The sequence below is a fragment of the Carassius carassius genome, chromosome 1 (assembly GCF_963082965.1).
Source record: "Carassius carassius chromosome 1, fCarCar2.1, whole genome shotgun sequence".
In the NCBI taxonomy this organism is placed as follows: domain Eukaryota; kingdom Metazoa; phylum Chordata; class Actinopteri; order Cypriniformes; family Cyprinidae; genus Carassius; species Carassius carassius.
Window position 1 is genome coordinate 53,886,772 of NC_081755.1, and position 27,362 is coordinate 53,914,133.

Here is a 27,362-nt window from a genome sequence, read left to right on the forward strand (position 1 = left end):
GCAATAATGCATTTTTACCTGAATTATCTGAACTCTTAACTTACCTATGTTCCATATCTTCAAATGTTATCCTTCTGGGTGATTTTAACATTCATACAGATAATGTCAGTAATGCATTTACAAGCGAATTTCTATCATGTTTGGATTGCTTTGGTATACAACAATTTAACACACTGCCCACTCATACTAAGGGGCATACTCTTGATCTTGTTTGTTGCTCTGGTATAACACCTTTTAATTGTACTGTTTCTGATCTATCCATATCAGATCACTTTCTGGTCTCATTTTGTGCCAAACTGGCCATTTTTAAGGTAAACCTCTGTCGCCCGATTACATTTCGGAATATTAAGAACATTGATTTGCCTACTCTTGCTGATGAACTTGCCATCTTTTCCAGTAAATCTGATTTCACTACTGTTGATGAACTGGTAAAATATTACAACGATGGACTGAACATGCTTTTAGATGAATTCGCACCCGTGAAAACTCGAAGGGTTTCATTTGTGCATTCAGCTCCTTGGTTTACACCTGAACTGCGTGAACTTAAAACTAAAGGCCGTAGGTTAGAGCGGCTGTACGTCAGGTCTGGCCTTACTGTTCATAAAGACATGTATGCTGAACACATTCAAAATTATAAAAATGCACTGGCTACTAGGGCTGCAACGATTCGTCGACGTTGTCGACAAAAATCTATAATAGAAATAGTCGACAATGAATTTCATTGTCGAAGTTGTCGCCAGACATGTTTTTTCCGACCGAGTGAGGCATCTCTCTTCATTACAATCTCTGCCGAGAGTCGCACATGCGCATTAGCTTCTCTGCTGAGCGATAACATACAGAAATGGCGGCGTCCAACGCAGCAGCTGCGCGTACCAAAACATCTAAAGTTTGGGAGCATTTTAGCCTGGATACGGCGAATAAAATGATTACCTGCATGGTTTGCAAAGCAGTCCTTGCGTATCACGGCAGCACCTCCGTGATGCATGAACATTTAAAGAGAAAGCACGTCGGACAGTTGAATGAAACTGAGTTTGACTCGCCTCGGTAAGATTTAAATAACATGGAAGCCAATGCGTTTTGTTTTGGATGTACATTGTACATTTGTGACCCTGGATCACAAAACCAGTCTTATGTGTAATTTTTTTAAAATTGAGATTTATACATCATCTGAAAGCTGAATACATAATCTTTCCATTGATATATTGTTTGTTATGATAGGATAATATCTGCTCCCAGAAGAGCGCAAGTCTCACACGAGACCATGTGGATATGCTGACTTTCCTTAATATGAATAAACTGAACGACATAGCCTGAGCCTCATGTTGATTTTAAACTTGGTCTGTCCACCATGACAGGTTTGTGTCCAGGTAGTATCACACAGTCCATGTTTACAACTTAAATTCAGACGACTCTGAAAGCTTATTTTAAAACCGTTAGATTTCATAATGTTGAGACGAGTTGTAAAGTTCTTTTGCAACAGATTGACCACTGAATGTATCTCACAAAATGCACTTAATATTTTTGATTACTGTTTTATTGCTGCTAATGTGCCTGCCCCTGGTTTACAGGAAGAAAATGTTTACTTGATTTTAATTTATTTTTTCTTATAAAACAAATGTGCCTGTCCTTTATAAAAATGATAGAGTTTCTTTATTTATGCATTTATGTCTATACTGACCGAGCGCTGTGCCTAATTGGTTTTAGACAGGGCATTTTTATTTACTTTTAGTATGAATCGGCCTATCAGCAGCAAAGTTCAATAAAATATGCATTTTTCATTGAAGTACCCCCTTCTTTCTTGTGTTTACTATCATTTTCCACAGAATTAAAGCAATCTCATGCTAAATTTTAGGAAAAAATTATAATTATTCGATTAGTCGACTAATCGTTTCAATAGTCGGTGACTAGTCGACTATTAAAATAGTCGTTAGTTGCAGCCCTACTGGCTACAGCTAAATCCGATTACTACTCCAATGTAATTGGAGTTAGCAATGGGAACTCTTTTCTTGGTGGTAAACAATATTCTGAAACCACCTGATTCTTTGCCATCTGATATGTATTCCACTGACTTATGTGATCGCTTTTTGACTTTTTTTACATCTAAGGTTGAAAATGTACATCGGCAATTACTTACTGGTACTCTTCACAATGAATCCTGTCAGTCTATCACTCACATACCCCCCCCCCACTCTGTCTTCTCTAACTTTACACTACCAACTATTTCAGAGATAGTGGGTCTGATAGGTAAATCTAAATTTTCGACTTGTCAATTAGACCCTCTACCAACTCCTTTAGTAAAAGCTTGTTTACTAGCCCTTTTGCCGTTGATTACTAAAATTGTTCATGCTTCACTTGGTTCTGGTTTTGTATCTCCATCTCTTAAATCTGCTATTATTACACCCATACTTAAGAAACCAGGGGGTGATCCATTTGATTTTGAAAATTTTCGTCCAATTTACAATTTACCATTCATCTCTAAGGTAGTTGAAAAGTGTATTGCAATTCAAATTCATGAACATCTGTTCAATAATAACTTGTATGAACAATTCCAATCTGGTTTTCGTCCCCACCATAGCACTGAGACTGCTCTTGTCAGAATAACCAATGATCTACTGTTGGCAGCTGACTCTGGGCTTTTAACTATACTTGTCCTTCTTGACCTGAGCGCTGCCTTTGATACTGTCTCACATAACATACTTCTTGACAGATTAGTTTCCATTGGTATTACTGGCACTGCTCTGTCTTGGTTTAGTTCATATCTATCTGGACGCAGTCAGCGTATTCAATTAAAAGGTTTTAGTTCAAGACTATCTACAGTCACCGCTGGTGTTCCCCAGGGTTCTGTTTTGGGCCCGCTTCTCTTCATTATATATATGCTCCCTCTTGGTGATATTTTAAGGAAATATGGTAGTAATTTTCACTGTTATGCGGATGACACCCAACTTTACCTGTCCGCCAAACCTACCGGTTCTTTTCCTCCGCCATCTTTGTCAAGCTGTTTAGCTGAAATTAAAGACTGGCTTTCAGCGAACTTCTTGAAATTAAATGGCAATAAAACTGAGGCTCTGCTTGTTGGCACTAGATCTGCTGTGTCTAAATCGAATTGTTTCTCTTTACACATTGATAATACTGCAATCTGTCCTTCCTCTCAGGTTAAAAGTTTGGGTGTCATCATGGATAGCACACTATCTTTTAAAGCTCAGATTAATAATATCACACGGATTGCATACTTCCATTTGCGCAATATTAATCGTCTACGTCCATTTCTTTCAAATAATAATACTGCAGTTCTCATTCATGCACTAGTCACCTCACGTATAGACTACTGCAATGCTCTTCTTACAGGTATTCCCTCCGAATTGCTGCATAAGCTTCAATTGGTTCAGAATTCTGCAGCTCGTGTTCTCTCTAGAACACCTTATACTGATCACATTTCTCCAGTTCTCCAGCAATTGCACTGGCTTCCAGTAAAACATAGAGTTGAATTCAAAATCTTGCTACTCACTTATAAGGCACTTCATAATCTCGCACCACAATACCTTACTCAACTTCTCCAGATTTATACTCCTTCACGTGCACTTAGATCTTCATCTTTAATTTCTCTTGCGGTACCTCGGATTTGACTTACTACTATGGGTGCCAGATCTTTTAGTTATGTTGCCCCCCGCCTATGGAACTCTCTTCCCCTCGATGTTCGCAATAGCGATTGCTTGTTGACTTTTACAAAGCGTCTTAAGACATATCTTTTTATACAGGCTTTTTTATAATATTTTTTTATGGAGACTTAAATCCACTTTATATGTATATGCTGTTTGTTTTGTTGTTTGTTTTGTCTTATGCAGTGACCTGTATATTGCTTGTAAGGTGACCTTGGGTGTTCTGAAAGGCGCCATGAAATAAAATGCATTATTATTATTATTATTATATATATATATATATATATACATAATTTATTTTATATGTTTAGGTTTGGAAAAGCTGTGCTTCTTGCCTAACCCTGCCCCAGTTGGTTTAGCAGTAGCTTGTTGCCTGCACAGTTACCTTGCTTAAATCAATTTATATTGCTCTATTTGTGTTTTAAAGTTAATTATAATAAGTGATGTGAAGTATACGGTTTAGTGCACTGATGTCAGACTATTTTTAGATAAAGTTTATTGTGAAATTGTTAAATACCCTGCTTCCAATACATATCATTACTGGTGTTTGATCACCAAATTTGAGTTAGCATTGCTAAAAATAGTTTGTGTATATTCCATGCATATACTGTATTCTATACTGTACCAGTCAAAAGTTTTGACACATGAATGGGGGAGTGTGTCCAAACTTTTGACTGGTAGCTACTATACTATAATATACAGTACAGTACACACAAAGAATATTGGCTGATATATCAATATCGGACTTTTTTTTTACTCCCTAATATCGGTATCGGCTTCACCCTCAAAAACCTATATCGGTCAGGCTCTAATTAGAATAGTTTTGCAGAGGAATTGAAAAAGTACTTACAATGTTCTTTTAGTAATAGATGGAAAGCAACGTTTCGTTTTCTACCCCTAACCCCCCCTTTTTTACTGATCCAAAAATGATCCGATCTGAGACTTAAAAACTCAAAAGCATGAGTTCAGTGCCCTGTTGAAGTCTTGTGATGAACATGGACTGATGTGTGTGATGTGATGTGCTGCTAACAGTGACAGTAGATACAGAGCCTGAGGAGTCAGAGGTCAGACAGAAAGTCCTTCAACAGAGAGAGAGAGAGAGACAGAGAGTCTCACCTGTTTCTCTCTCTCTCTCCGTGGCCTGGTTTAGATAGTGACTCTATCATGTGTGCTCCCCTTTAAACAGCACAGAACTAGGACGCATATTTAGGGCTCCTCCTGACCCCCCCCCCCCCGTCCCGCTGCTCCTCTTTGCATCTCTCCTTCTGTTCGTCCTTCCTCTGTCCTGCTCGTCGTTCCTGCTGTCTGCTGATCATCACAGAGAGAGAGAGAGAGAGAGAGATGGCTGAATGAGCGTATGAGAAGTGCTCAGTCAATTACACAGAGCTCTGTGCCAAAGACGCCTGCTGTCAGGACGCCACAATCTGTTACACACTCACTACACACACACACACACCACACACACACACACAATCACTACACACACACACACAATCACTACACACACACACACACACACACACACACACAATCACTACACACACCACACACACACACATACTTTTGCTGTGTGAACTTTACTAAACATTATTTTAGTCAGGACCAATTTTGAAGACAATACATTTATTGGAAATTCTTGAATTTGGGGGATTCTAGACAGTTTAAAGGGATAGTTCATCCCAACAATTAAAATACTGTCATGAATTACTCTCAGGACACAAATGAAGTGATCATCTCTTCCTCTTTACTACTAGTTACAGCAGCAAATAAACCTGAACATCAGAAGAAACATAATGAATCATAAATCATTATTCATATATCATAGTGTTTAAACCACAGAATGACATCAGTAAAAGATCTCGAGATCAATAATGTGACATTTACCTCAGAAAAGGCGTTCAATGGACATAAACTCAATAGTCAGCTTGAAAAATAACTCTAGAGAGGAGCATGATGATAAATATATGCATGTTTTACTAATTCATAATGAATATGTTGTTTGTTAATGTTTTTAGGTCTTTAATTAGTGAAAACACAGTGAAGAACAATGCAGTTATATGACATTAAACTGAACGTATTTTATTCTGTATCAAGAGTCTGTGCAACCCTAATCACTAATAATGTGAGAATGATTGTTTTACAAAACATTAAGGGTTACATTCACAGGAAGTTCTTTAAAATCTAGTTTGATAAATAAAATTAAAAATAAAACTAGTCTTTCATAATTCAGGAGCTTGTCAGAATGTGACTGTGAGTTATCATGAGTGTGTGTGTGTGCGTGTGTGTGTGTGTGTGTGTTGATGTCAGGATAGTCAGAGAAGCACAGCTGCCAAAGCAGTGTGTAGTCACAGTGTGACAGCGGAAGAACTGCGTGTGTGTGTGTGTGTGTGTGTGTAACTCTGTATAATGTCATGGGTATGACACAGGTATTACAAGGAGAGGGTGACTTATGAGGACATAACCCATGTCCCCATTTTTCAAAACGCTTATAAATCATACAGAAGGAGTTTTTTTGAGAAAGTAAAAATGCACAAAGTTTCCTGTGAGGGTTAGGGTTAGGTGTAGGGTTGGTGTAGGGCCATAGAATATACAGTTTGTACAGTATAAAAACCATTACACCTATGGGATGAACACACTTTACACAAAAACAAACGTGTGTGTGTGTGTGTGTGTGTGTGTGTGTGTGTGTGTGTGCGTGCGCGTAGACTCACCTCAGTCGCTCTCTGTCTGATATCAAATTTTCTATTCTGTTTTTGAACCATTTCATGCATTGTCTCATGTTGGTAATTTCAAATTTAATAAAACATCTTGAGAAGACAAAAGCTGAGACAAGCCATCTTATATTAAATTTTATTTTTTTAACTGAAATACAGGCCATAATCCGTAATAAAACTTTCTTCAGTAAAAAGAAGTGGTGAATCAGGAGAGACGTTTAAACTGCTCTAAACAAATGTGACTGGATCCTGATGTGAGAGACAACAGATGCCCCTTTTCACTGGAGGAAGTGTTATTCTGGATAATGGACTGGTGTTTCAGCGTGATGATGTTCATCTGTGAGTCATGTAGTTTTCCTGTGTTGATCTGGTTTAGCTGCTAATAGCGTCTCTAATGGTCTCGTTAAAAGGAGCCAACTATTTAATTAAAAATGAGCGCTAGAATGAGGTCAGCTCTAATTAAGCTGTAAGGACTAATCACATGTGCATGAGTTTAATTAGAGAATGCACAATATGTGTGACATAACGGCACAAACATGGGAGTGCAACGGGAGCGTTTAACGAAGAGGCTTGAATGTGAGCATCTGTAAAGTGTGTGAATGTACATTTACATTTAGTCATTTAAAGAGAGGAGTAACATGGGCTCTTTTGGGTTCATCGAAGATCAGTCGTGCTGCTGCATTCTGAATCATTAGTAGAGGTTTGATTTGTGCTTGATGAAGTCCAGCCAGAAGAGCATTGCAGTAGTCCAGCCTAGAAACGACCAGGGCCTGACAAGAAGTCATGCAGCATGCTCCGTTAGGAAGGGCTTGATGTCCGGCCCGGTCCTGTGATCACCATCTGCTCAACCTGGCTTGATGTTAATGTTTATAATATCTCCATGCTTTACAGTGGTGTTTAGCTGACTAGTACTGAACGATAAGTGATTATATAAGTAATCATGACTCCTGTGTGTCTCTCTGCAGGACGATAACTCCATGTTCTTTCAGTTCGGACCCTCCATCGAGCAGCAGGCATCTGTCATGCTCAACATCATGGAGGAGTACGACTGGTACATCTTCTCCATCGTCACCACTTACTACCCCGGCTACCAGGACTTTGTTACTAAGGTAAATGCTGTGTTGAGTGTTGTCATGGTGTGTGTGTGTGTGTGTGTGTGACGCTCTCTCGTGCACCCGGCCTCAGATCCGCAGCACCATCGAGAACAGTTTTGTGGGCTGGGAGCTGGAGGAGGTGCTGCTGCTGGACATGTCTGTGGACGACGGAGACGCCAAGATCCAGAACCAGCTGAAGAAGCTGCAGAGCCCCGTCATCCTGCTCTACTCCACCAAAGAGGAGGCCAACATCATCTTCCAGGTGGCACACTCTGTGGGCCTGACGGGCTACGGCTACACCTGGATCGCCCCGTCTCTGGTGGCAGGAGACGCCGACCACATCCCGGCCGAGTTCCCCACAGGTGAGGTGTACTTTAGCACTGTTCGAACACCACTGGTTCTGCAGGGGCTCACTAGAGAAATCTGTGTTTCACAGACATACTTTTTCCATTTGAAATCCCAGCCGAAGTACATTTACATTTAGACATTTAGCAGATGCTTTTATCCAAAGCCACTTACAAGTGTGAACAATGGAAGCAATCAAAATCAAAGATGTCTGGAAGTCGTGGCCTAATGAAAGAAAAGCCATGCTTCTGAATGACAGATCCTAATGACGTCATGTAGATGGAGAAGAGAAATGGTCCAAGTACTGAGCCTTGAGGAACCCCAGTAGTAAGTTTTGTAACTTAGAAACATCACCCCTCCAAGACACACTGAAGGATCTGTCGGAGAGGTAGGACTTAAACCACAGGAGTGCTGTTCCAGAGATGCCCATCTTTCTGAGGGTGGACAGGAGAATCTGGTGATTAACAGTGTCAAAAGCAGCAGAAAGGTCCAGTAAGATGAGTACCGAGGATTTTGAAGCTGCTCTTGCTAGTCGCAGGGCTTCAGTAACCGAGAGCAGAGCAGTCTCAGTTGAGTGGCCACTTTTGAAGCCAGATTGGTTGCTGTCCAGGAGGTTGTTCTGTACAAGGAACATAGAAAGCTGGTTGAACACAGCTCGCTCAAGTGTCTTTGCAATGAATGAAAGAAGGGATACCGGTCTGTAGTTTTCAAGAAGCGCTGGATTTCACGGTGTGTGTGTGTGTGTGTTCACTGCTCCGGGTGTGTGTGTGTGTGTGTGTGTGTGTGTATTCACTGCTCCAGGTGTGTGTTCACGTTATCATATTAAATAATTTACACTGAAATATACAACTGCATTAATATATTAAATTTTTTTATAAAATAAAATACATTTTAGATAATAACAAAAAATTATATACAAACTAGAAATGACGGTGGACATGATACTTTTCAACAAAATTAAAACGGCAGTCGGTGCCAGTAGTGAGCATTTAATAAGTGAGTCATTGAGTCATTCATTCAAACAATTAGTTCAAACAGCACATTCATCAGATGTTAATGCATGGGCTAATGAAACTTTGACTCAACCGACTCGTTCAAAACACAGAATCAATCCGCATCAATTGTCTGGTTGCTGTGAGATGCACTGTGTTTCCACCTAAAATATAAGTGACCTAATATTATTGTATTTGTTTATTGAACTGTTTTTTAAAACTGGTAAACAGTCGTAATGGTGAAAAAGTTGGGTCATGTTGCCTAACTAACTGTATTTTAAATATTTGTCATTTTTGTAATTTTGTACAAATTTTGTTTAATTTTGTAAAAAAAAAATTGTAATTTTTTTATTTTATACAGTAGCTATTTTCACTATTCACCACTTACTCTAAATGTTATAAAATCAGAATAATACTTGTGTTTTGGTGTGTGTGTGTGTTCACTGCTGTGTGTGTGTGTTCACTGCTCCGGGTGTGTGTGGGTGTGTGTGTGTGTTTATGAAACTGACACTGCTTTAGTCAGAATTTTGTGTATTTTATTAAATTTTTTTAGAAGTAGGCCAAAAGCGCCCCCCAAGTAAATGCATCATCTTGTACTTGCATTCTCAAATTAAAAACAGTGAATCTAATCATCATTCAGGCAAAACTTTGCACACTGATGACTTGATCTAATCTCTAGCACACCCTGAGCTGAGTTAACCTAGTCCTCTCATCAGCCAGACATAGCGGCATAATTGTTCATATTGGGCTGATGCAGATATATCCTTTTTAAGAAATTATCGGACGATTCTGATATCGGTACGATAATATCATGCATCCCTAATCTCAACACACAAAAATGGCTAAAAAACATTTCTGTGATTGTCATGTAGTAATTCAGACAGCACTATTATCTCCATGTTTGTTACAGAGGTGGGTGTTTTGTACATCTGGACATAGCAGAGATCACATTATCTGTATGCATGCATTGTGTATAGTTATTGTGTATAGTTATTGTGTATAGTTATTGTGTATAGTTATTGAGATTGACTACCATAGTATAACCACAGTTTTACTACAAATATCATGATGAAGCTATATGGCTAGCACAGGAAAGCCATGGTTGATGTGTGGTTGACTTTAGTTTAACAATTGAATTTTTTTAATCCATTCGTAGAAAGACTATGTTTAATTTTCATAAAGGTACATATGTAATTAAAATATGATGTAATTGAGTGCAGAAATGAGCGAGAGTAGTCTTACCTGATGCTGATATTGCAGTAGCCAGTCTTAACAGTTTACGTGATCTGGCTCTTGATTTTATTATTGATATTTTTATATTTCTTTGCTGGAAGGCAATAAATGTGCGTTGTAGTAAGAGCGGCTATGGTAGTTCACAAAAAAATATCACTGGCAGTCACAAACAGAAGGTAATTTGCTCTGGAATTATTACAGTGGCAGATTCAGTTAAAATGTTTATATTACATTTATTAAATTATTATTATTATTAAATTACAATGTAATACAAATACCACACATACACCATGAGTATGGTGTATGTAAAATAAAATAGTACATAAAATAATCTCAAACATGACACTTGTAAATTAAATAATTGAATATATAAAATGTATTCATTAATGTGTAATCTGTGTTTTATATGTTTGAAACTAGTATGTTTGTTTGCTAAAGTTTTTGGTATATCAGGCTAAACTGCACGAAAGTGAGAAATGGTGCTAAAATCCAGCTGGAGATTGTATTTCAGCTGAAGTGTTTCAAGTGTTTCTGGCTTTGTTAACGCCGCTGATGAAGTGTGTGTTGTCTGCGCAGGCATGATCTCAGTGTCGTACGATGAGTGGGATTACGGTCTGGAGGCACGCGTTCGTGACGGTGTGGCTGTGATCGCCTCGGCCACCTCCACCATGATGATAGAACGAGGGCCACACACACTGCTCAAGTCTGAGTGCCACGGGGCCCCGGACAAGAAGAGCCCCATCAGCAACGAGGTGCTCAGGTCAGACTCACTCACACACAGCGGTCTGTATGCAGGCATTAGCATGACAGTGATGTGGTCCGAGGTGGGGGAGTAAGATCTTTGTAAGCTTCTCTCTGTGTGGTGTAAATGAAAGTGAAAGTGACGTGACATTCAGCCAAGTATAGTGACCCATACTCAGAATTTGTGCTCTGCATTTAACCCATCCAAAGTGCACACACACAGAGCAGTGAACACACACACACACACACACACACACACACACACACACACTGTGAGCACACACCCGGAGCAGTGTTCATCATTTATGCTGTGGCGCCCGGGGAGCAGTTGGGGGTTCGATGCCTTGCTCAAGGGCACCTAAGTCGTGGTATTGAAGGTGGAGAGAGAACTGTACATGCACTCCCCCCACCCACAATTCCTGCCGGCCCGAGACTCGAACTCACAACCTTTCGATTGGGAGTCCGACTCTCTAACCATTAGGCCACGACTTCTCTCATAAAGTCCAGAGTGTTGTTACACAGAGTGTAAGTCTGTGACAGCTGTGACATATAAATCTGTGTTTTTTATAGTTTATCCAAGGGAATTTATTTTCTTTATAGAAGGCATTTTCCCACTAGTTTTATTAATACTTTCATTTCTAAATCTTACATTTAATCTATAAATTCAATTATAATAATGTGACTATGTAGACTTTATCAAATTAAATAATTTACACTGAAATATACAACTGCATAAATATATAATTTAAAAAAATAAAATTAAATACATTTTATATAATTAAAAAAATGATAAATATACAAACTAGAAATGACGGTGGACATGATACTTTTCAACAAAATTAAAACGGCAGTCGGTGCCAGTAGTGAGCATTTAATAAGTGAGTCATCGAGTCATTCATTCAAACAATTAGTTCAAACAGCACATTCATCAGATGTTAATGCATGGGCTAATGAAACTTTGACTCAACCGACTCGTTCAAAACACAGAATCAATCCGCATCAATTGTCTGGTTGCTGTGAGATGCACTGTGTTTCCACCTAAAATATAAGTGACCTAATATTATTGTATTTGTTTATTGAACTGTTTTTTAAAACTGGTAAACAGTCGTAATGGTGAAAAAGTTGGGTCATGTTGCCTAACTAACTGTATTTTAAATATTTGTCATTTTTGTAATTTTGTACAGTAGCTATTTTCACTATTCGCCACTTACTCTACATGTTATCAAATCAGAATAATACTTGTGTTTGGTGTTTACGTAGTTATTTTTGGTTACTGATGTTTTAATCATGTTACTTGTCTGGCGTTAAGGTCGAGCCTGGAGTCTGTGTGCTGGGGCTCAGCTCCGGACGGCCCCGGCCCAAATTAAACCCTTTATATAACACACACACACACACACACTGCTCAAGTCTGTGTGCCACGGGGCCCCAGACACACTAACACTCACTGTATGAAAGACAGAATGGAGGAAATAGATATTATAGATCAAAGTCTTGCATTAGCACATAAACCTATCCGTTTGTATGAAGGTCATGACACCTATCCTTGTTTGGGGCATAAATTAAACTTTAGTGGTGACTGGAAGGAACAGGATACAGAGCTGTGTTTACCCGAATTTAAGACTTGCATTGATTGACTCCCCTCTCCCCAAAAAGATGAAGATCGAGGCTATCAGATTGATTGCAACAGTTAAAATTCAACATCTATTTGTGAATGTTCATATTCCACAATGCACACTTTCAACATTGAATGATGAAATGGTAAAGTTAGTGAGAAAATGGCTCCGCCTCAATAGCCATACAGTCTCACTGAGACTGAGGTCTTAGTGTCCCAAACACTGAATGGATTTATACTCCCTCCAGAACAGGTCATCTTCTTAACATGCTGAATAACAACAATACATCTGTCAGAGAGCTGGCAGAGTCACTATATCTACATCTACAGTGGCGCAAAATACCGGCTGCTGCTAAAACCGAATGGAAACTTGGACATCAAAACAGCTGGATTTGGAGTACGCTCTGATTGGCTGGGTTTAAATGATCTTTGCAGGGACCCAACGGGGCAGTAGCTGCTCTTAATGAGAACATAATGACAGACCCGAATATCTCTGCTCTAGTGGTACTCCACACTGAAAGTACACCTCGTCAACTATCAACCAATAATGAAAGAGTCTCACTTCTTCACCTCAGAAAACACAAAACAAACTGCCCAGCACTGGATGAGCTTAAACTGCAGGGAAAATAAGCACTTCTCCAATCGACTGATCATTTGTTATCCCACTTTGTTTTGACAAACTTTTCAATATCAGAGGATATTCTAATTTTTATGATTAAAGCACGACTACAATGTTTTCCAACAATGTACAATTTGTCAATATGGTACCTGTCAAATTATAATTCCCACTGTCTGTTACATCAAAATCAACAGGAAAATCAATAGTTGCCCGCATCTTAAAGGGGTCATATGATGCGATTTCAAGGTTTCCTTTCTCTAATCCAAAGAGATACTCTATATCAAAGTTTAGACTCTGCCACGCCCCCTGAAACGCCTTGTTTAAACACACCCCCACATCTCTACATCACTGTGTGGAACTGTGTCTGTCACGAGACTCTGCACCTCTCTCAGCTTGAACTGATGCTAAAACTAAGGACATACATTCATTTTGAAAGATGAAGCTCGCGATTATGAAAAGGGGCGTTACGTTTCTGACGAGTGCTAGCACTGATCGGCCAATCACAATGCACTGGGTCAGTTGGCCAATCAGAGCAGTCTGTGCTTATCAGTAGGAGAGACTTAGTAGAAAACGAGGCGTTTGAGAGGCGGGGCATAGAGGACCTACAATAATGTACAGTATTTGACAAATAATGATCTTTAGAAAAGCAGCATATGACCCCTTTAAAATGGTTATTGTTTGTTAAAAAGGACTGTATGTTTCCAGACACAATCGCCTGCTTGATCTGAATGTAAAGGACATGCATAAAGACAGTTAGCTTTACCAGCATACTACTGTAGAACTGAACTGGTTCTATCATCACACATCTGACAGTGACTATTACAAAAACATTCCAAACACTGTATTTGGATACCTGCTATCTCTCCAAACTGCTGAACTATCAGCCATTGGTTGATGCTATCCATTAACTTGACTATCATTGCAAGTTAATTATCCTAGTATTTGCAAGTTTAACAAAGAAAGAAAGCAAAAAAAAAAAATAAAACGTGCAAAATTTTGCTCCGTTTCAGCTGTTATAGGGAGAATGAAAATATGGAAACGAAGATGTTTTGTCTATCCTTGAGTGTTGAATATTACAAATATAAGGACTTGTGAATGTCCAGTATTTTAGCCATTTGTCATCTTGCAAACTGATTTCCCAAAGTATTTGGATTCAGTTTTATGTTGCATGTCTTGTGTTTCTCAGATGTGTTCAGAGATGTGATGTAGAGCAGCGTGTTCTCTCTCTCTCTCATGGCGATGGTTTCCATGGTAACACAGGGGAGGAGTTTGGAAGCTGCAGTGGTTGTGGTTGTCATAACAACACAATAGATGAAACCATAAAAGCATCAATAAGTACTCATAGATGATAGCGTGTTTTTCTATTATTATGTTTTCTTGTTTTTTCTTTATTTTTCTTTATATTTGTCCTTATTAATTGTTCTATTTACTAGTGCATTATTATTGTTATTACTTTATTTTCCTTTCTGTTTTTAAATTAATCCTATTTCTTCTTTCTTCTGTTGTTATTAACACACACTCATTACAGACAGTTTTTTAAATACTTTTTCTTCTTAATATTTTATTTTTCATTCAATATTAGTATTATTTGTCTTATTACATTTTCTTTCAACTGCTTACATTTTCAAAACATTACATACAAATCCAAGAATTGCACACATGCAAAATGCCTCACTTGCAAAATAAAGCACTGCATTCAAAATATCAAAACACATTTTAAAAGCAAACTTTTTATTAGTTTTCTTATTATTGCATTATATTTTATAAGCTTTATTATGGTTTTATAATCATTGTTGTTATTATTTATTTTGATAAAATAAATGTGTTCTTTATGGAGTTATTTATCTATGGGTGTTATTTAGCAGCAGTGTTTTGGCCGTGTGTGTGTGTGCGTTACTGATGTGCGGTGTGTTTCTCAGGTATCTGATGAACGTGACGTTCGAGGGCCGGAATCTCTCCTTCAGTGAGGACGGCTATCAGATGCACCCCAAACTGGTGATCATCCTGCTGAACAAGGACAGACAGTGGGACAGAGTAAGAGCGTGTGAATGTGAACGAGCAGCAGACGAGCTCGGTGTAATGAAGTACTGCAGTGTATGATCTCCAACGAGTGAGTAACATCAGTGTGTGTGTGCAGGTGGGTAAGTGGGAGAACGGCTCTCTGTCGATGAAGTTTCACGTGTGGCCGCGGTTCGAGCTCTACTCTGGGACGGAGAGCCGAGAGGACGATCATCTGTCCATCGTGACGCTGGAGGAGGCTCCGTTCGTGATGGTGGAGGACGTGGATCCACTCAGCGGCACCTGCATGAGGAACACGGTTCCCTGCCGCAAGCAGCTCAAAACACTGTAAACACACACACACTCATTCTCCCCTGAAAAACATCTTTTTTTGTATTTTTGCGTATTTTATTTATTTATTTGAGCAGTAACCATTCTGCTCAAAAGCCAATCTGATGAAGTATCGATTTTTCAAAATTTCTTTTCCAAACGTTTGGTTTTTCGGGGCGGGGGTTGTTTGGTCTAAGATGAGCGAATATGAGCAGAGGGTTACTACAGAACTCTATCAGATCACGTGTCTCTGTCTCTGTCAGGAATAAGACGGGGGATTCTGGCATCTACATCAAGCGCTGCTGTAAAGGCTTCTGTATCGACATCCTGAAGAAGATCGCCAAGTCTGTGAAGTTCACCTACGACCTTTATCTGGTCACCAATGGCAAACACGGCAAGAAGATCAACGGCACATGGAATGGGATGGTGGGAGAGGTATGGCTTAAAAATTAAGTCAGGAACTATAATCTGTGCTGTGAGGGTTTTTGTGTGTTCGTGTTAGGAGATAGTGTTTATAATTAGCTGTCTATAAAAACTATCAAAGTCTTTATGGAGTGTGCAGTGTCCTCATTTAGACAGCTCGGTGTGTCTTTATGCTAAAAATGCTCATGGTTTCAATCTACGTTTCTCTCATTGCCATCCCATTATAAGACACACACACACTGCCATGCCCCAGTTAAGTCGTGTGAAGTGAAGTTCAGGTATTTAGAGCTAAAATTACCAACAGAGAGCGAGAGACAGACAGAGAGAGAGAGAGACAGTGTGATAACCCACTTTCTGTCTGTTGTTGATCTAGAATCTCTCATCTCATATCTGCTGTTCACATCACCATATCTGTCCTCAAGTCAACACAGTGCAGCTATGAATGCTGGGAATGAAGCTAACCTGTCTGTCTCTCACCTGTCTGTCTCTATCTCACCTGTTTGTCTGTCTGTCTGTCTCTCACCTGTCTCTCTGTCTCTATCTCACCTGTCTGTCTCTATCTCACCTGTTTGTCTGTCTCTATCTCACCTGTCTGTCTCTATCTCACCTGTTTGTCTGTCTGTCTGTCTCTCACCTGTCTCTCTGTCTCTATCTCACCTGTCTGTCTCTATCTCACCTGTTTGTCTGTCTCTATCTCACCTGTCTGTCTCTATCTCACCTGTTTGTCTGTCTGTCTGTCTCTATCTCACCTGTCTGTCTGTCTCTATCTCACCTGTTTGTCTGTCTCTATCTCACCTGTCTGTCTCTATCTCACCTGTTTGTCTGTCTGTCTGTCTCTATCTCACCTGTCTGTCTCTATCTCACCTGTTTGTCTGTCTGTCTGTCTCTATCTCACCTGTCTGTCTGTCTCTATCTCACCTGTCTGTCTGTCTCTATCTCACCTGTTTGTCTGTCTCTATCTCACCTGTCTGTCTCTATCTCACCTGTTTGTCTGTCTCTATCTCACCTGTCTGTCTCTATCTCACCTGTTTGTCTATATCTCACCTATTTGTCTGTCTGTCTGTCTCTATCTCACCTGTCTGTCTGTCTCTATCTCACCTGTCTGTCTCTATCTCACCTGTTTGTCTGTCTCTATCTCACCTGTTTGTCTGTCTCTATCTCACCTGTTTGTCTGTCTGTCTGTCTCTCTCACCTGTCTGTCTGTCTCTATCTCACCTGTTTGTCTGTCTTTATCTCACCTGTCTGTCTGTCTGTCTCTATCTCACCTGTTTGTCTGTCTCTCTCACCTGTCTGTCTCTATCTCACCTGTCTGTCTGTCTGTCTCTATCTCACCTGTTTGTCTCTATCTCACCTGTCTGTCTCTATCTCACCTGTTTGTCTATATCTCACCTGTTTGTCTGTCTCTATCTCACCTGTCTGTCTGTCTCTATCTCACCTGTCTGTCTTTATGTCTCTATCTCACCTGTTTGTCTGTCTCTATCTCACCTGTTTGTCTGTCTCTCACCTGTCTTTCTTTCTGTCTCTATCTCACCTGTTTGTTTGTCTGTCTCTATCTCACCTGTCTTTCTGTCTGCAGGTGGTGCTGAAGAACGCTCACATGGCTGTTGGCTCGCTGACCATCAATGAGGAGAGGTCAGAGGTCATTGATTTCTCCGTGCCCTTCATAGAGACAGGCATCAGTGTCATGGTGTCTCGGAGCAATGGAACCGTGTCTCCGTCTGCGTTCCTCGGTGAGACTCTCTCCTCTTTCCCTCTCTTCCTCTCTGCTGTCCGTACCTGTTAACATGTGTCTGTTCTCCGTCCACAGAGCCGTTCAGTGCAGACGTCTGGATCATGATGTTCGTAATGCTGCTGCTGGTTTGTGCCATTGCCGTGTTCATCTTCGAATACTTCAGTCCCGTGGGCTACAATCGCCGTCTCATTGACGGCAGAGGTACAGAACGACGCTTCCGCACACATGGGCTCATCTGCATGACTAATACTGCTGCTTTTTCCTGGGAGTCATTCATTATTGATTGTAATTTCCAAACTTTAATGTCATGCAGTTCTTCTGTAGTTTTGCTCATGGCTCATGTCACACAGCCTTTCCATCAGGGCTGAACATATAAACAGCTGTAACTGGAATTTAAATGAATTTGTAAAGGCTTCAGTTTTTATTTAAAAGAGTATTTGAAACAATAGTTTTAGAGCCTGTTGGCTACAGGTTTATACGTGATTGTCATTACAAATCTGGTGAAATTGGTTGCTATGACTTTGAAGGTTGTGTGAGAGGATTCTTGTGGAGCAGCATATTTTGTGAAGCACTAAAAAAACATCCTTGCTATGTTGGTATCAGTTTAACTTAACTGAACCAGAATATTCTAGAGTATACAGGAAGTGTATAGTGAGTTATATTGAGTGTTGTGTTATACCTGGATCTCCAGCTACTAAACTGCTCCTTTGTCAGGATGGACACCTTCACTTCTCTCAGGTGTTAAGCGATAGTGGTGGAGTCACTTGTGTTGTGTTTCTGTGCTCGCAGAGGCCGGAGGTCCATCATTCACCGTCGGAAAGGCCATCTGGCTGCTCTGGGGTTTGGTCTTCAATAATTCTGTGCCAGTGCAGAACCCCAGAGGAACCACCAGCAAGATCATGGTGTCCGTCTGGGCCTTCTTTGCTGTGATTTTCTTGGCCAGCTATACTGCTAACCTGGCCGCATTTATGATCCAGGAAGAGTATGTGGACCAGGTGTCAGGCCTCAGCGATAAAAAGGTGCTCTAATAGAAGATACAGCTGTTTTCTTTTTCAGGTAGAGTGGATATTCAGTTTTCTGGTCAGTCTGTCTGTCTGCTCACCATTGTGCTGTTTGTCTGTCTTCAGTTTCAGAGACCCAATGACTTCTCCCCGCCGTTTCGCTTTGGGACCGTGCCCAACGGCAGCACAGAGAGAAACATCCGCAATAACTACAGAGAGATGCACTCCTACATGGTCAAATTCCACCAGCGCAACGTGGATGAAGCGCTGTACAGCCTGAAGACAGGGTGAGTGTGGGAAACCACCTGAGACGCTTCTCTGACATGGCTCTCGACCAGTCATTACTGACAATGGTAACAGTTTAGAACACATATTCACTATTAATTAAGAGATTTCCCTCATCTAACTCCTAACTTAATGATTAGTTTAATAAAACATGCTATGTGTACTGTGTTAAGCTAACTCAGACATGTTATAGCACTTGTGTTTCATTGCTCTTTTGTTAGTTTTGATTGCTTCCATTGTCTTTTGTAAGTCCCTTTGAATAAAAGCATCTGCTAAATGACTAAATGTAAATGAGTTCATATGGCTAAGAAATATTGCCAAGGGTGTATTCCCAGCTGTCTTGTTTAGTTCGATTGAATCGACTTGAACGCTGAGTGGTTGCTAAGGTGTTGCTATATGGTTGCCAGGGTTCCTGCGAGTGCTTGCAAGGGTGTTGCTATGCTGTCGAGAAGTAAGTGGAGAAAAGGAACTCCTCACAGAAACCGTACAAACAAAGATAATTTTAGATGTTTCTTTACTATCTGGAGCATTGGGATCACTTTTCGAGGGCTTTATGAACTCATTTTTTGTGAAAGCCTCAAATTTGACTAAAGTATAATTTTGTGTGAAGATCAAAATTAGCCCTTGCACACTCACACTGATTTTTCATGTTGTAAAAGAACTAAAAATGGCCACTATGCAACTAATTCATAGCAGTGTTTCCATGAAAACATTATCTGTGCATGTTCACCAATGTGTGTGGTGTCTTGAATGGCAGGAAGCTGGATGCCTTCATTTACGATGCGGCGGTGCTGAACTACATGGCGGGCCGAGATGAGGGCTGTAAGCTGGTCACCATTGGCTCCGGAAAAGTGTTCGCTTCCACCGGCTATGGCATCGCTATCCAGAAAGACTCGGGCTGGAAGAGACAGGTGGACCTCGCCATCCTTCAGCTCTTTGGAGACGGTACTGCTCATGTTGAGTCATCCACATCAGATAAACTGCCAGCTTGTTCACTAGTCATAATAATCCAGCAACACTTCAGTAAATGCTGCACCCAATAAAAGTGATGCAATTATGATGTTTGCAGTCTTGGGAAGTATTCTTCTGTGACCCAAGGAGCTCATCTCCTGAAAGCATCTTTACTTACCTGATTGGCTGACTGTTGTTGCATTTTTGGAAATTTAACATTTTGATTTTATTTTCATATGCTTTTGCTTCTTGGACTTGATTCTGTATATTTTTTAAGCTTTTGATTTGACATGTGCTCTGTTCCCGGGGAGTAATTCCTATGTTCCCGGATCCTATTGTCCTCTCTTTACACTACAGTCAAAAGTTTTCCAACAGTAAGATGTTTATTGTTTTTTAAACAAGTCTCTCAGCAAGCCTTCATGTACTTGCCTTGTTTTGATAAGTCTTCAGTGAACCAAACTCATTGTTGTAATGGACCAGTGTGTCAGAGCATTGCGTCACCCTTTATAACGTGTGTGTGTGTGTGTGTCTCAGGTGATATGGAGGAGTTCGAGGCTCTCTGGCTCACAGGGATCTGCCATCACGAGAAGAATGAAGTGATGAGCAGTCAGCTGGACGTGGACAATATGGCGGGTGTGTTCTACATGCTGGGTGCTGCCATGGCTCTGTCGCTCATCACCTTCATCGCTGAACATGTCTTCTACTGGCACCTTCGCTTCTGCTTCATGGGCGTGTGTAACGGGAAACCAGGGCTCACCTTCACCATCAGCAGGGTAATTCTGTCCTCAAACCACACACTGCCACACCTCTGAAAAACACAGCGTCGCAGTAGAGCTGGACAATAATTCAGTTTCAGTATACTGTATATCACAATACAGTCATTTTCAGTAACGGTGATATGATTTTTAAACACATTTCTGATATTTCAATCAATTTGCAGTTTCAAATTTATAAATTATAAATTTTGGTAATTATATTCCGGTAATTATAAATAAGATGAGTCTGAGAGTCTTGTTTATTTAATGCTGATTTCACATTTCTTGTTCACATGAAGGCTAAATCAATAATTTATTTGCACCATTTTTATTTCTAAAATATTATAGAAATATTGTGATATAGAATGCAATTTATTCTTGTGATTTCAAAGCTGATTTTTAGCATCATTACTCCAGTTACTTGATCCTTCAGAAATCATTTGAATATTCTGATTTGCTGCTCAAAGAATATGTATTATTATTATTATTATTATTATTGTTAAAATAATTTTTTAAAGTTTCTTTGACTAGAAATTTCAGAAGAACATCATTTATCTGATAAGCTGTGCATCACAGAAATAAATTACGGTTTCACAAATATTCACAGAAAATTGTTATTTTAAACATTAAAAATATTTCACAATATTACTGTTTTTGCTGTACTTTGGGTCGAATAAATGCAGGCTTGGTGAGCAGAAGAGACCGCTTTAAAAAACATAAAAAATCTTACTGTTCAAAAACTTCAGAGTAGTGCAAAATACAGTTTCAAGAGGCTGTCTGAACACTGAAATGTCTCTCTCTCCCTCTCTCAGGAGATGTACAGCTGCATTCATGGAGTAGAAATCGAAGATAAGAGTTCAGCACTCAATTCACCCTCGGCTACCATGAACAACACACATTCGAATATCCTGCGTCTGCTGCGCACCGCCAAGAACATGGCATCCCTCTCCGGGGTCAACGGCTCCCCACACAGTGCACTGGACTTCATCCGCCGAGAGTCCTCTGTGTATGATATCAGCGAGCACCGCCGAAGCCTGGCCGGACACTCAGACTGCAAGGCCCCCTACCTGCCTGATGACAACATGTTCAGCGACTACATCAGTGAGGTGGAGCGCACCTTCGGCAACCTGCACCTGAAGGACAGTAACCTGTACCAGGACCCCTACCTGCACCACCACGGGGGCTCCACGCTGGGGCTAACGGGCCCCAACCGGCCCCACAGCCTGGGCTCCAGCAGTTCTCTGGAGGGCGGCATGTTTGACTGTGACAGCCTTGGAGGTGGCGTAGGCCCCATCTTTACCACACAGCCACGTTCTGCACTAACGCACAGGAACATGAGTAAATTTGACCTGCTTCAGAGCCAGACTCCTCCGTCTGGGCCAGGACTGAAGCAGGGACTAGCTGACCTGTACGGAAAGTTCTCCTTTAAAGGTGGAGCTTCCAGTTCGGGCTACATCGCAGGCCAAGACCGGTTCTGCGGTGGTGCAGACGACGGAAACATCCGCTCTGATGTGTCTGACATTTCCACTCATACCGTCACCTATGGCAATTTAGAGGGAAACGCAAAGAAACGCAAGCAGTATAGAGACAGCTTGAAGAAGCGTCCAGCATCAGCAAAGTCCCGTAGGGAACTCGACGAGATCGAGTTGGGTTACCGCCGCCGCCAGCATCACCACCACCACCACGGGCACCGCTCGGCTTCGCCTCCGTCCGAGCGCAAACGAGGTGTGAGCTCAACCTCATATCTGCTACAAGACAAGGAAAGCCTGAGGGATTTCTACCTGGATCAGTTCCGACCCAAGGATGGCATCCCTCAGTGGGAGCATGTGGATCTTACCGATGGCCCCAGCGGTGGAGGAGGAGGAGGAGGCAACTGCACCAGTTTGGTGTCTGTAGACGACTTCCTAAAGAGCAAACCCAAGAAACCAGAGAGCAGCGACCGGGAATGTCGCAGCTGTCGGGCCAGCAGCGCAGGCAGCAAGCACGGAGCTGGAGTTCTGCATGTAGGAAGTGGCTGCGTGGCATCGGGAGCCGCAGGAAGAGTTGGAAGCAGCCGTCCCAGTTCTGCCACTTGCATGCGATGCGAAGCCTGCAAGAAGTCTGGAAACCTGTACGATATCAGCGAGGACAGTAACCACCTGATGGAGCAACTGGGAGGCAGTAAAGGCCAGACGCCAGCGCAGCGCCGCAGGGCCTTCAGCGGGAAGCCGCTACGCCGGCAACACTCCTACGATGCATTCGTAGACCTGCAGAGAGAAGAGTTTAGTGGGATGGGTGTGCCGCCTGCATTATGTGCAGCACCGCCGCCACGCAGCGTCAGCCTCAAGGAGCGGGAGCGCTGCATGGACGCCTCCTTCGCACACATATTCGAGCATCCTGAGCAGGGCACGGAGCAAGACCCGCTATTCTACGGAGCCGCCGTGAGGGGCGCAGGATCGCCGTTTGGGTTGCAGAATGCACCCCATCGGCGCTCGGTGGGAGAGAGGGATCTGAGAGACAGAGGACTCCTGGAGGGGCCTGTTCATGCTTTATCTAAATCCCTCTATCCCGATCGAACCGACCACAACCCCTTCATCCCTACATTCGGAGATGACCAGTGTCTGCTGCACGGTGCCAAGTCCTACTATGTTACCAAGCAGCAGTCGCAGCACGGGGATTTGCTCAGCCCCATGGGCTTCCCTGCAGAGCTGTGCATGGGGAACCACCACACCAGCAAGCTCAGCCTCGGTCCGCCTCGACCGTTCACCGGCAGCAACGGACACGTGTACGAGAAGCTCTCTAGCATAGAGTCTGATGTGTGATAACGAGTCCAGATTTTAGCAGGACACACAGAACTCGAAAGAACTGAAAATGTCATTTCCTGTGAAGTTCACGTTCACATTTGGTTCATCTCCATGAGCTGGTGAGAAGAACAAGAGCATATCCATCTGCCGAGTCAGATGGCCAACAGAACAGCCCAGTCCTGTACCCTTGTCTTTTGTGAAGATACAATCATGAAAGCATAATAAATGCGCATTGATTTTTTTTTTTCAAACAGGGTAATAACTTTGACTCAGAGAACTTGTGAAGACACTGCTGACTGGTAATCTATTGTTGAAATTGGGTTTCATTTGTCTGTTCTTTTCCTGAGGCCTTTGCTGAGCATTAGGGATTTTTTAATGTGACGATCAATCCAGTCTCCGCATAAGCCTAACACATCCATGGCAACAGCCTTCTTCTGTGCTGTTTACTGCCATGAAACATGCGTGCATTTGTGAAAGTGCACAAGCCTCTGTTTTATGCCATCATTTGTATTCAAGTCTCTACTGCCGTGATATTTCATATCCAACAAGAAATTGTGCTAATACGCCTTCGGTAAAACTCATGTGACTCTCGCTCAGAAGGTGAGAAACAAAGGGAGATGATATGACCGTATCAATGCCTCTCTTTGGTTGTAAATACATTTCTCTTTATATAAGCCGACAAGGTCTACCTTTAATATAGCTTTTTAAAGTATAACCAAAATAACGATAAAAACAGAACAAAATAACAAAAACATAAAATATGCAAAATTTAGCAAAAGCATTATAACTCATGATATGTGATATTTTAAGCGATAGTTTGCTTTTTAAATCCATGTTTATTACTTAATTATGATAGTTTACTGCCTCCTAACCGGCTTCATTTTAAGGATTTACCTTTATTCGGATTTACCTTTGCAATGTAACAGAGCTGAGCAGTGCTGTCGTGGATAGTTTACTCGATTAGTTGTACTGATTACTACTTGCTAAGTTTTCCTTCAGTTGTGTTTATTTAGATGTCTGGTCGTCTGCTGGAGAATGTTTCTAGGTTCTCACACACACACACACACACACACACATTTGGGTTGCTATGTAAATGAGGGCATAATTGCTATAAACTCACCCAAACCATAACATGTAGGGGGAAAAAAGCATTTTTGTTATTTATTTATTTTTACCTTTCAGGATGTTTACACGAGGTGATTTTGTCAAATTTAGCTAACAATCAGCTAACAAGTAAACAAACACACACACACACACACACACACAGATCGCCAGCATCCGTCACAGAGTGTGTTTAATGGTCTGAAGCAGGGCTTTGAACCCTTCCTAAGGATTTTTCTGACATTGTAAAGCTGATTAGTAAGCTGCTAGAGTGTCATGTTTTTAACTGTAGTGCTATCGTGAGGTCCAGTCCTCACTTTAGGTCTGCCACAAAATAACCTTTCATCTCCTCTTGTATTGTTTCTACAGTTAGAGTAACTCTAACCACGTCTTTAAACTTTTTCTTTTTAGAGCATTACTAATATTATTATTATTATTATATCAAAGAGTTTTAGGGTGTTTTCTTCTCATATGTTGAAGCCAGCGGCGTTCCTGTTATAGCGCAGTAATCTATGTTTGAGTTTTCCTAAAAACATAAATAGTTTAGATTAAAACACACACACACACACACAGAGAGAGAAAGAGAGAGAGTTCCCTGCTTATACAGTAGCTTGAGCTCTATATGCTTGAAAATCACATTTTCTTATGCTCATAGAGGAATACGCCTATTACGCATAGCTGTAGTTATAATTTTTCTAGTGCATTTGCAATATATAAGCAACTTTTAACGTTCCGTTGACTACTATATTTTCATTATTCTAAGGTAAGTATAGCTGGTTTAAAGTATTCTACAGGTAAGGAGCACCCTGTTATTCACATTAATACGGTACAAACTCCATCTGTTGTTTTCTCCACATGATCGATGAATTTGTCGCTTGTCAGGTGTGCGTGTGCGAGACTGACTTCTATGTTAAATACTCTTGTTGCTATGGCACTGCCATGGTGTTACAATGCTGTTCCCATGGTAACTGCAGTGCAAGAGAATGCGGGCTGAATGAGTGAATTGTTTCACTATGGAATAAGAACTACATCCACTTTGATATGTTACTGAAATTTTTACGTCATTTACATCTCTGAAATGATTCTCAAGTGAAAACCTGTACAGATTGTGTATATTATAATGAGAGAATTCCTCCTTTTGTATGACAATATGAACACAAACCTCTATGAGACTTTAATAGTGAGCGAGTGTTTTGATGATGATTATGATGATGGATCAGAATTCTTTCAAATGCTGAATAAAGCTAATTAAAATAAACTATTGAATCCGTCTGCTGCTCATCTCACTCTGCGCTCTAGTGTGTGTTGTCCCCTATGTACTGTACTCTCTATGTACTGTACTACGCTGTCACATAATCTGCTGCACTAGATTTTCTATATGCATGGAATAAATTATGCATGTGTAGTGTACAAACGATACGTGATATCCCATGATGAAATGTTACCATTTTCAGCTTCATTCTAGTATGCAAATTCAAGACAAATGATTGTGAATTTAAGCATTAACAAAGAGCAGAAAGCTGCTAAAGTGCCTCATCAGTAATGGCTCGCAGCTGACTGAATGCAGCAGTTTTTGTCTAGTATGCAGTATGGAGTAATGACAGTGTGAACAGTGCAATATGTTTTTAGCATTAGCGTTTTCTGTCGTACAGTGAGATGCTAAACTACAAATGAAGCGCTCAGCTCGACTGTTATCTATTATTCCTCATACATCGTCTTTCCTCATATTCATTCCCCACTCACGTAGGAGAATGAGGCATATGAAATATTGATAGACACAGAGAAAAAGAGACAGGCAGTGGAGGGAGGGACAGGGAAGGACTTCCAAACAATATAAAAGCAGGGAGAGAGAATCTTCATTCTTGTTGACTGTGCTGCTGCCGTTTAATGAACCTCTCAACACCCCCACAGTCCCACAATCCTTTGTGAAGCTGCAGCTCACTCTTATTAACAGTTGCCTAGCAACAGAGCGGTGCGCAAGGGGTGGGGGGTAAGAAGATCTGAAGCTCTGCCCACTACACTGACTCACGCCAGCAAACTTTCCTGAGGAATTAAACTGCAGTGCCATGCATGCTAATAACACACAAAATTACCACAGCAGCGTTGAACACAAAAATAACATACAAAATTACCACCGCAGCACATCACATGCTAATAACACAAAAAATTACCAAACACAGTGAACACACACCCGGAGCAGTGAAAACACTCAAACAGTGAACACACACACACACACACACACACAGTGAACATACACCCAGAGCAGTGCACACAGACACACACACACACACACAGTGAACACACACCCGGAGCAGTGAAAACACACAAACAGTGAACACACACACACACACACACACACACACACCGTGAACATACACCCAGAGCAGTGCACACAGACACACACACACACACAGTGAACACACACCCGGAGCAGTGAACACACACCCGGAGCAGTGAACACACACACACAGTGAACACACACCCGGAGCAGTGAACACACACACACACACACACACGCGGTGAACACACACCCAGAGCAGTGCACACACACACACACACCGTGAACACAAACACAGTGAACACACACCCGGGGCAGTGAACACACACACAGTGAAAACACACCCGGAGCAGTGAACACACACACACACAGTGAACACACACCCAGAGCAGTGAACACACACACAAACACACACAGTGAACACACACCCGGAGCAGTGAACACACACACACACACACAGTGAACACACAACCGGAGCACTGAACACACACACACAGTGAACACACACCCGGAACAGTGAACACACACACACACAGTGAACACACACCCGGAGCAGTGAACACACCCACACACACAGTGAACACACACACAGTGAACACACAGAAACACAGTGAACACAAACCTGGAGCAGTGAACACACACACACACACAGTGAACACACACCCGGAGCAGTGCACACACACACACACACACAGTGAACACACACACACGGTGAACAC

General features: G+C 41.3%; 1 protein-coding gene across 3 annotated transcripts in view; it reads left to right on the forward strand.

Annotated features, from left to right (window-relative positions):
* LOC132153606 (glutamate receptor ionotropic, NMDA 2B-like) overlaps positions 1–25,623 on the forward strand; it is a 49,541-nt gene extending 23,918 nt beyond the window's left edge. For all 3 annotated transcript variants that reach the window (XM_059562695.1, XM_059562697.1, XM_059562696.1), the window contains exons 6-18: positions 7,336–7,479; positions 7,556–7,826; positions 10,611–10,794; positions 14,926–15,040; positions 15,144–15,352; positions 15,598–15,769; positions 17,334–17,487; positions 17,565–17,690; positions 18,279–18,508; positions 18,617–18,777; positions 19,533–19,720; positions 20,261–20,499; positions 21,294–25,623. In XM_059562695.1, the coding sequence (XP_059418678.1) occupies positions 7,336–7,479; positions 7,556–7,826; positions 10,611–10,794; positions 14,926–15,040; positions 15,144–15,352; positions 15,598–15,769; positions 17,334–17,487; positions 17,565–17,690; positions 18,279–18,508; positions 18,617–18,777; positions 19,533–19,720; positions 20,261–20,499; positions 21,294–23,282 (4,182 nt within the window). In that variant the 3' untranslated portion in view covers positions 23,283–25,623. The remainder of the gene's footprint in view (positions 1–7,335; positions 7,480–7,555; positions 7,827–10,610; positions 10,795–14,925; positions 15,041–15,143; positions 15,353–15,597; positions 15,770–17,333; positions 17,488–17,564; positions 17,691–18,278; positions 18,509–18,616; positions 18,778–19,532; positions 19,721–20,260; positions 20,500–21,293) is intronic.
* The last annotated feature ends 1,739 nt before the right edge of the window (positions 25,624–27,362 follow it).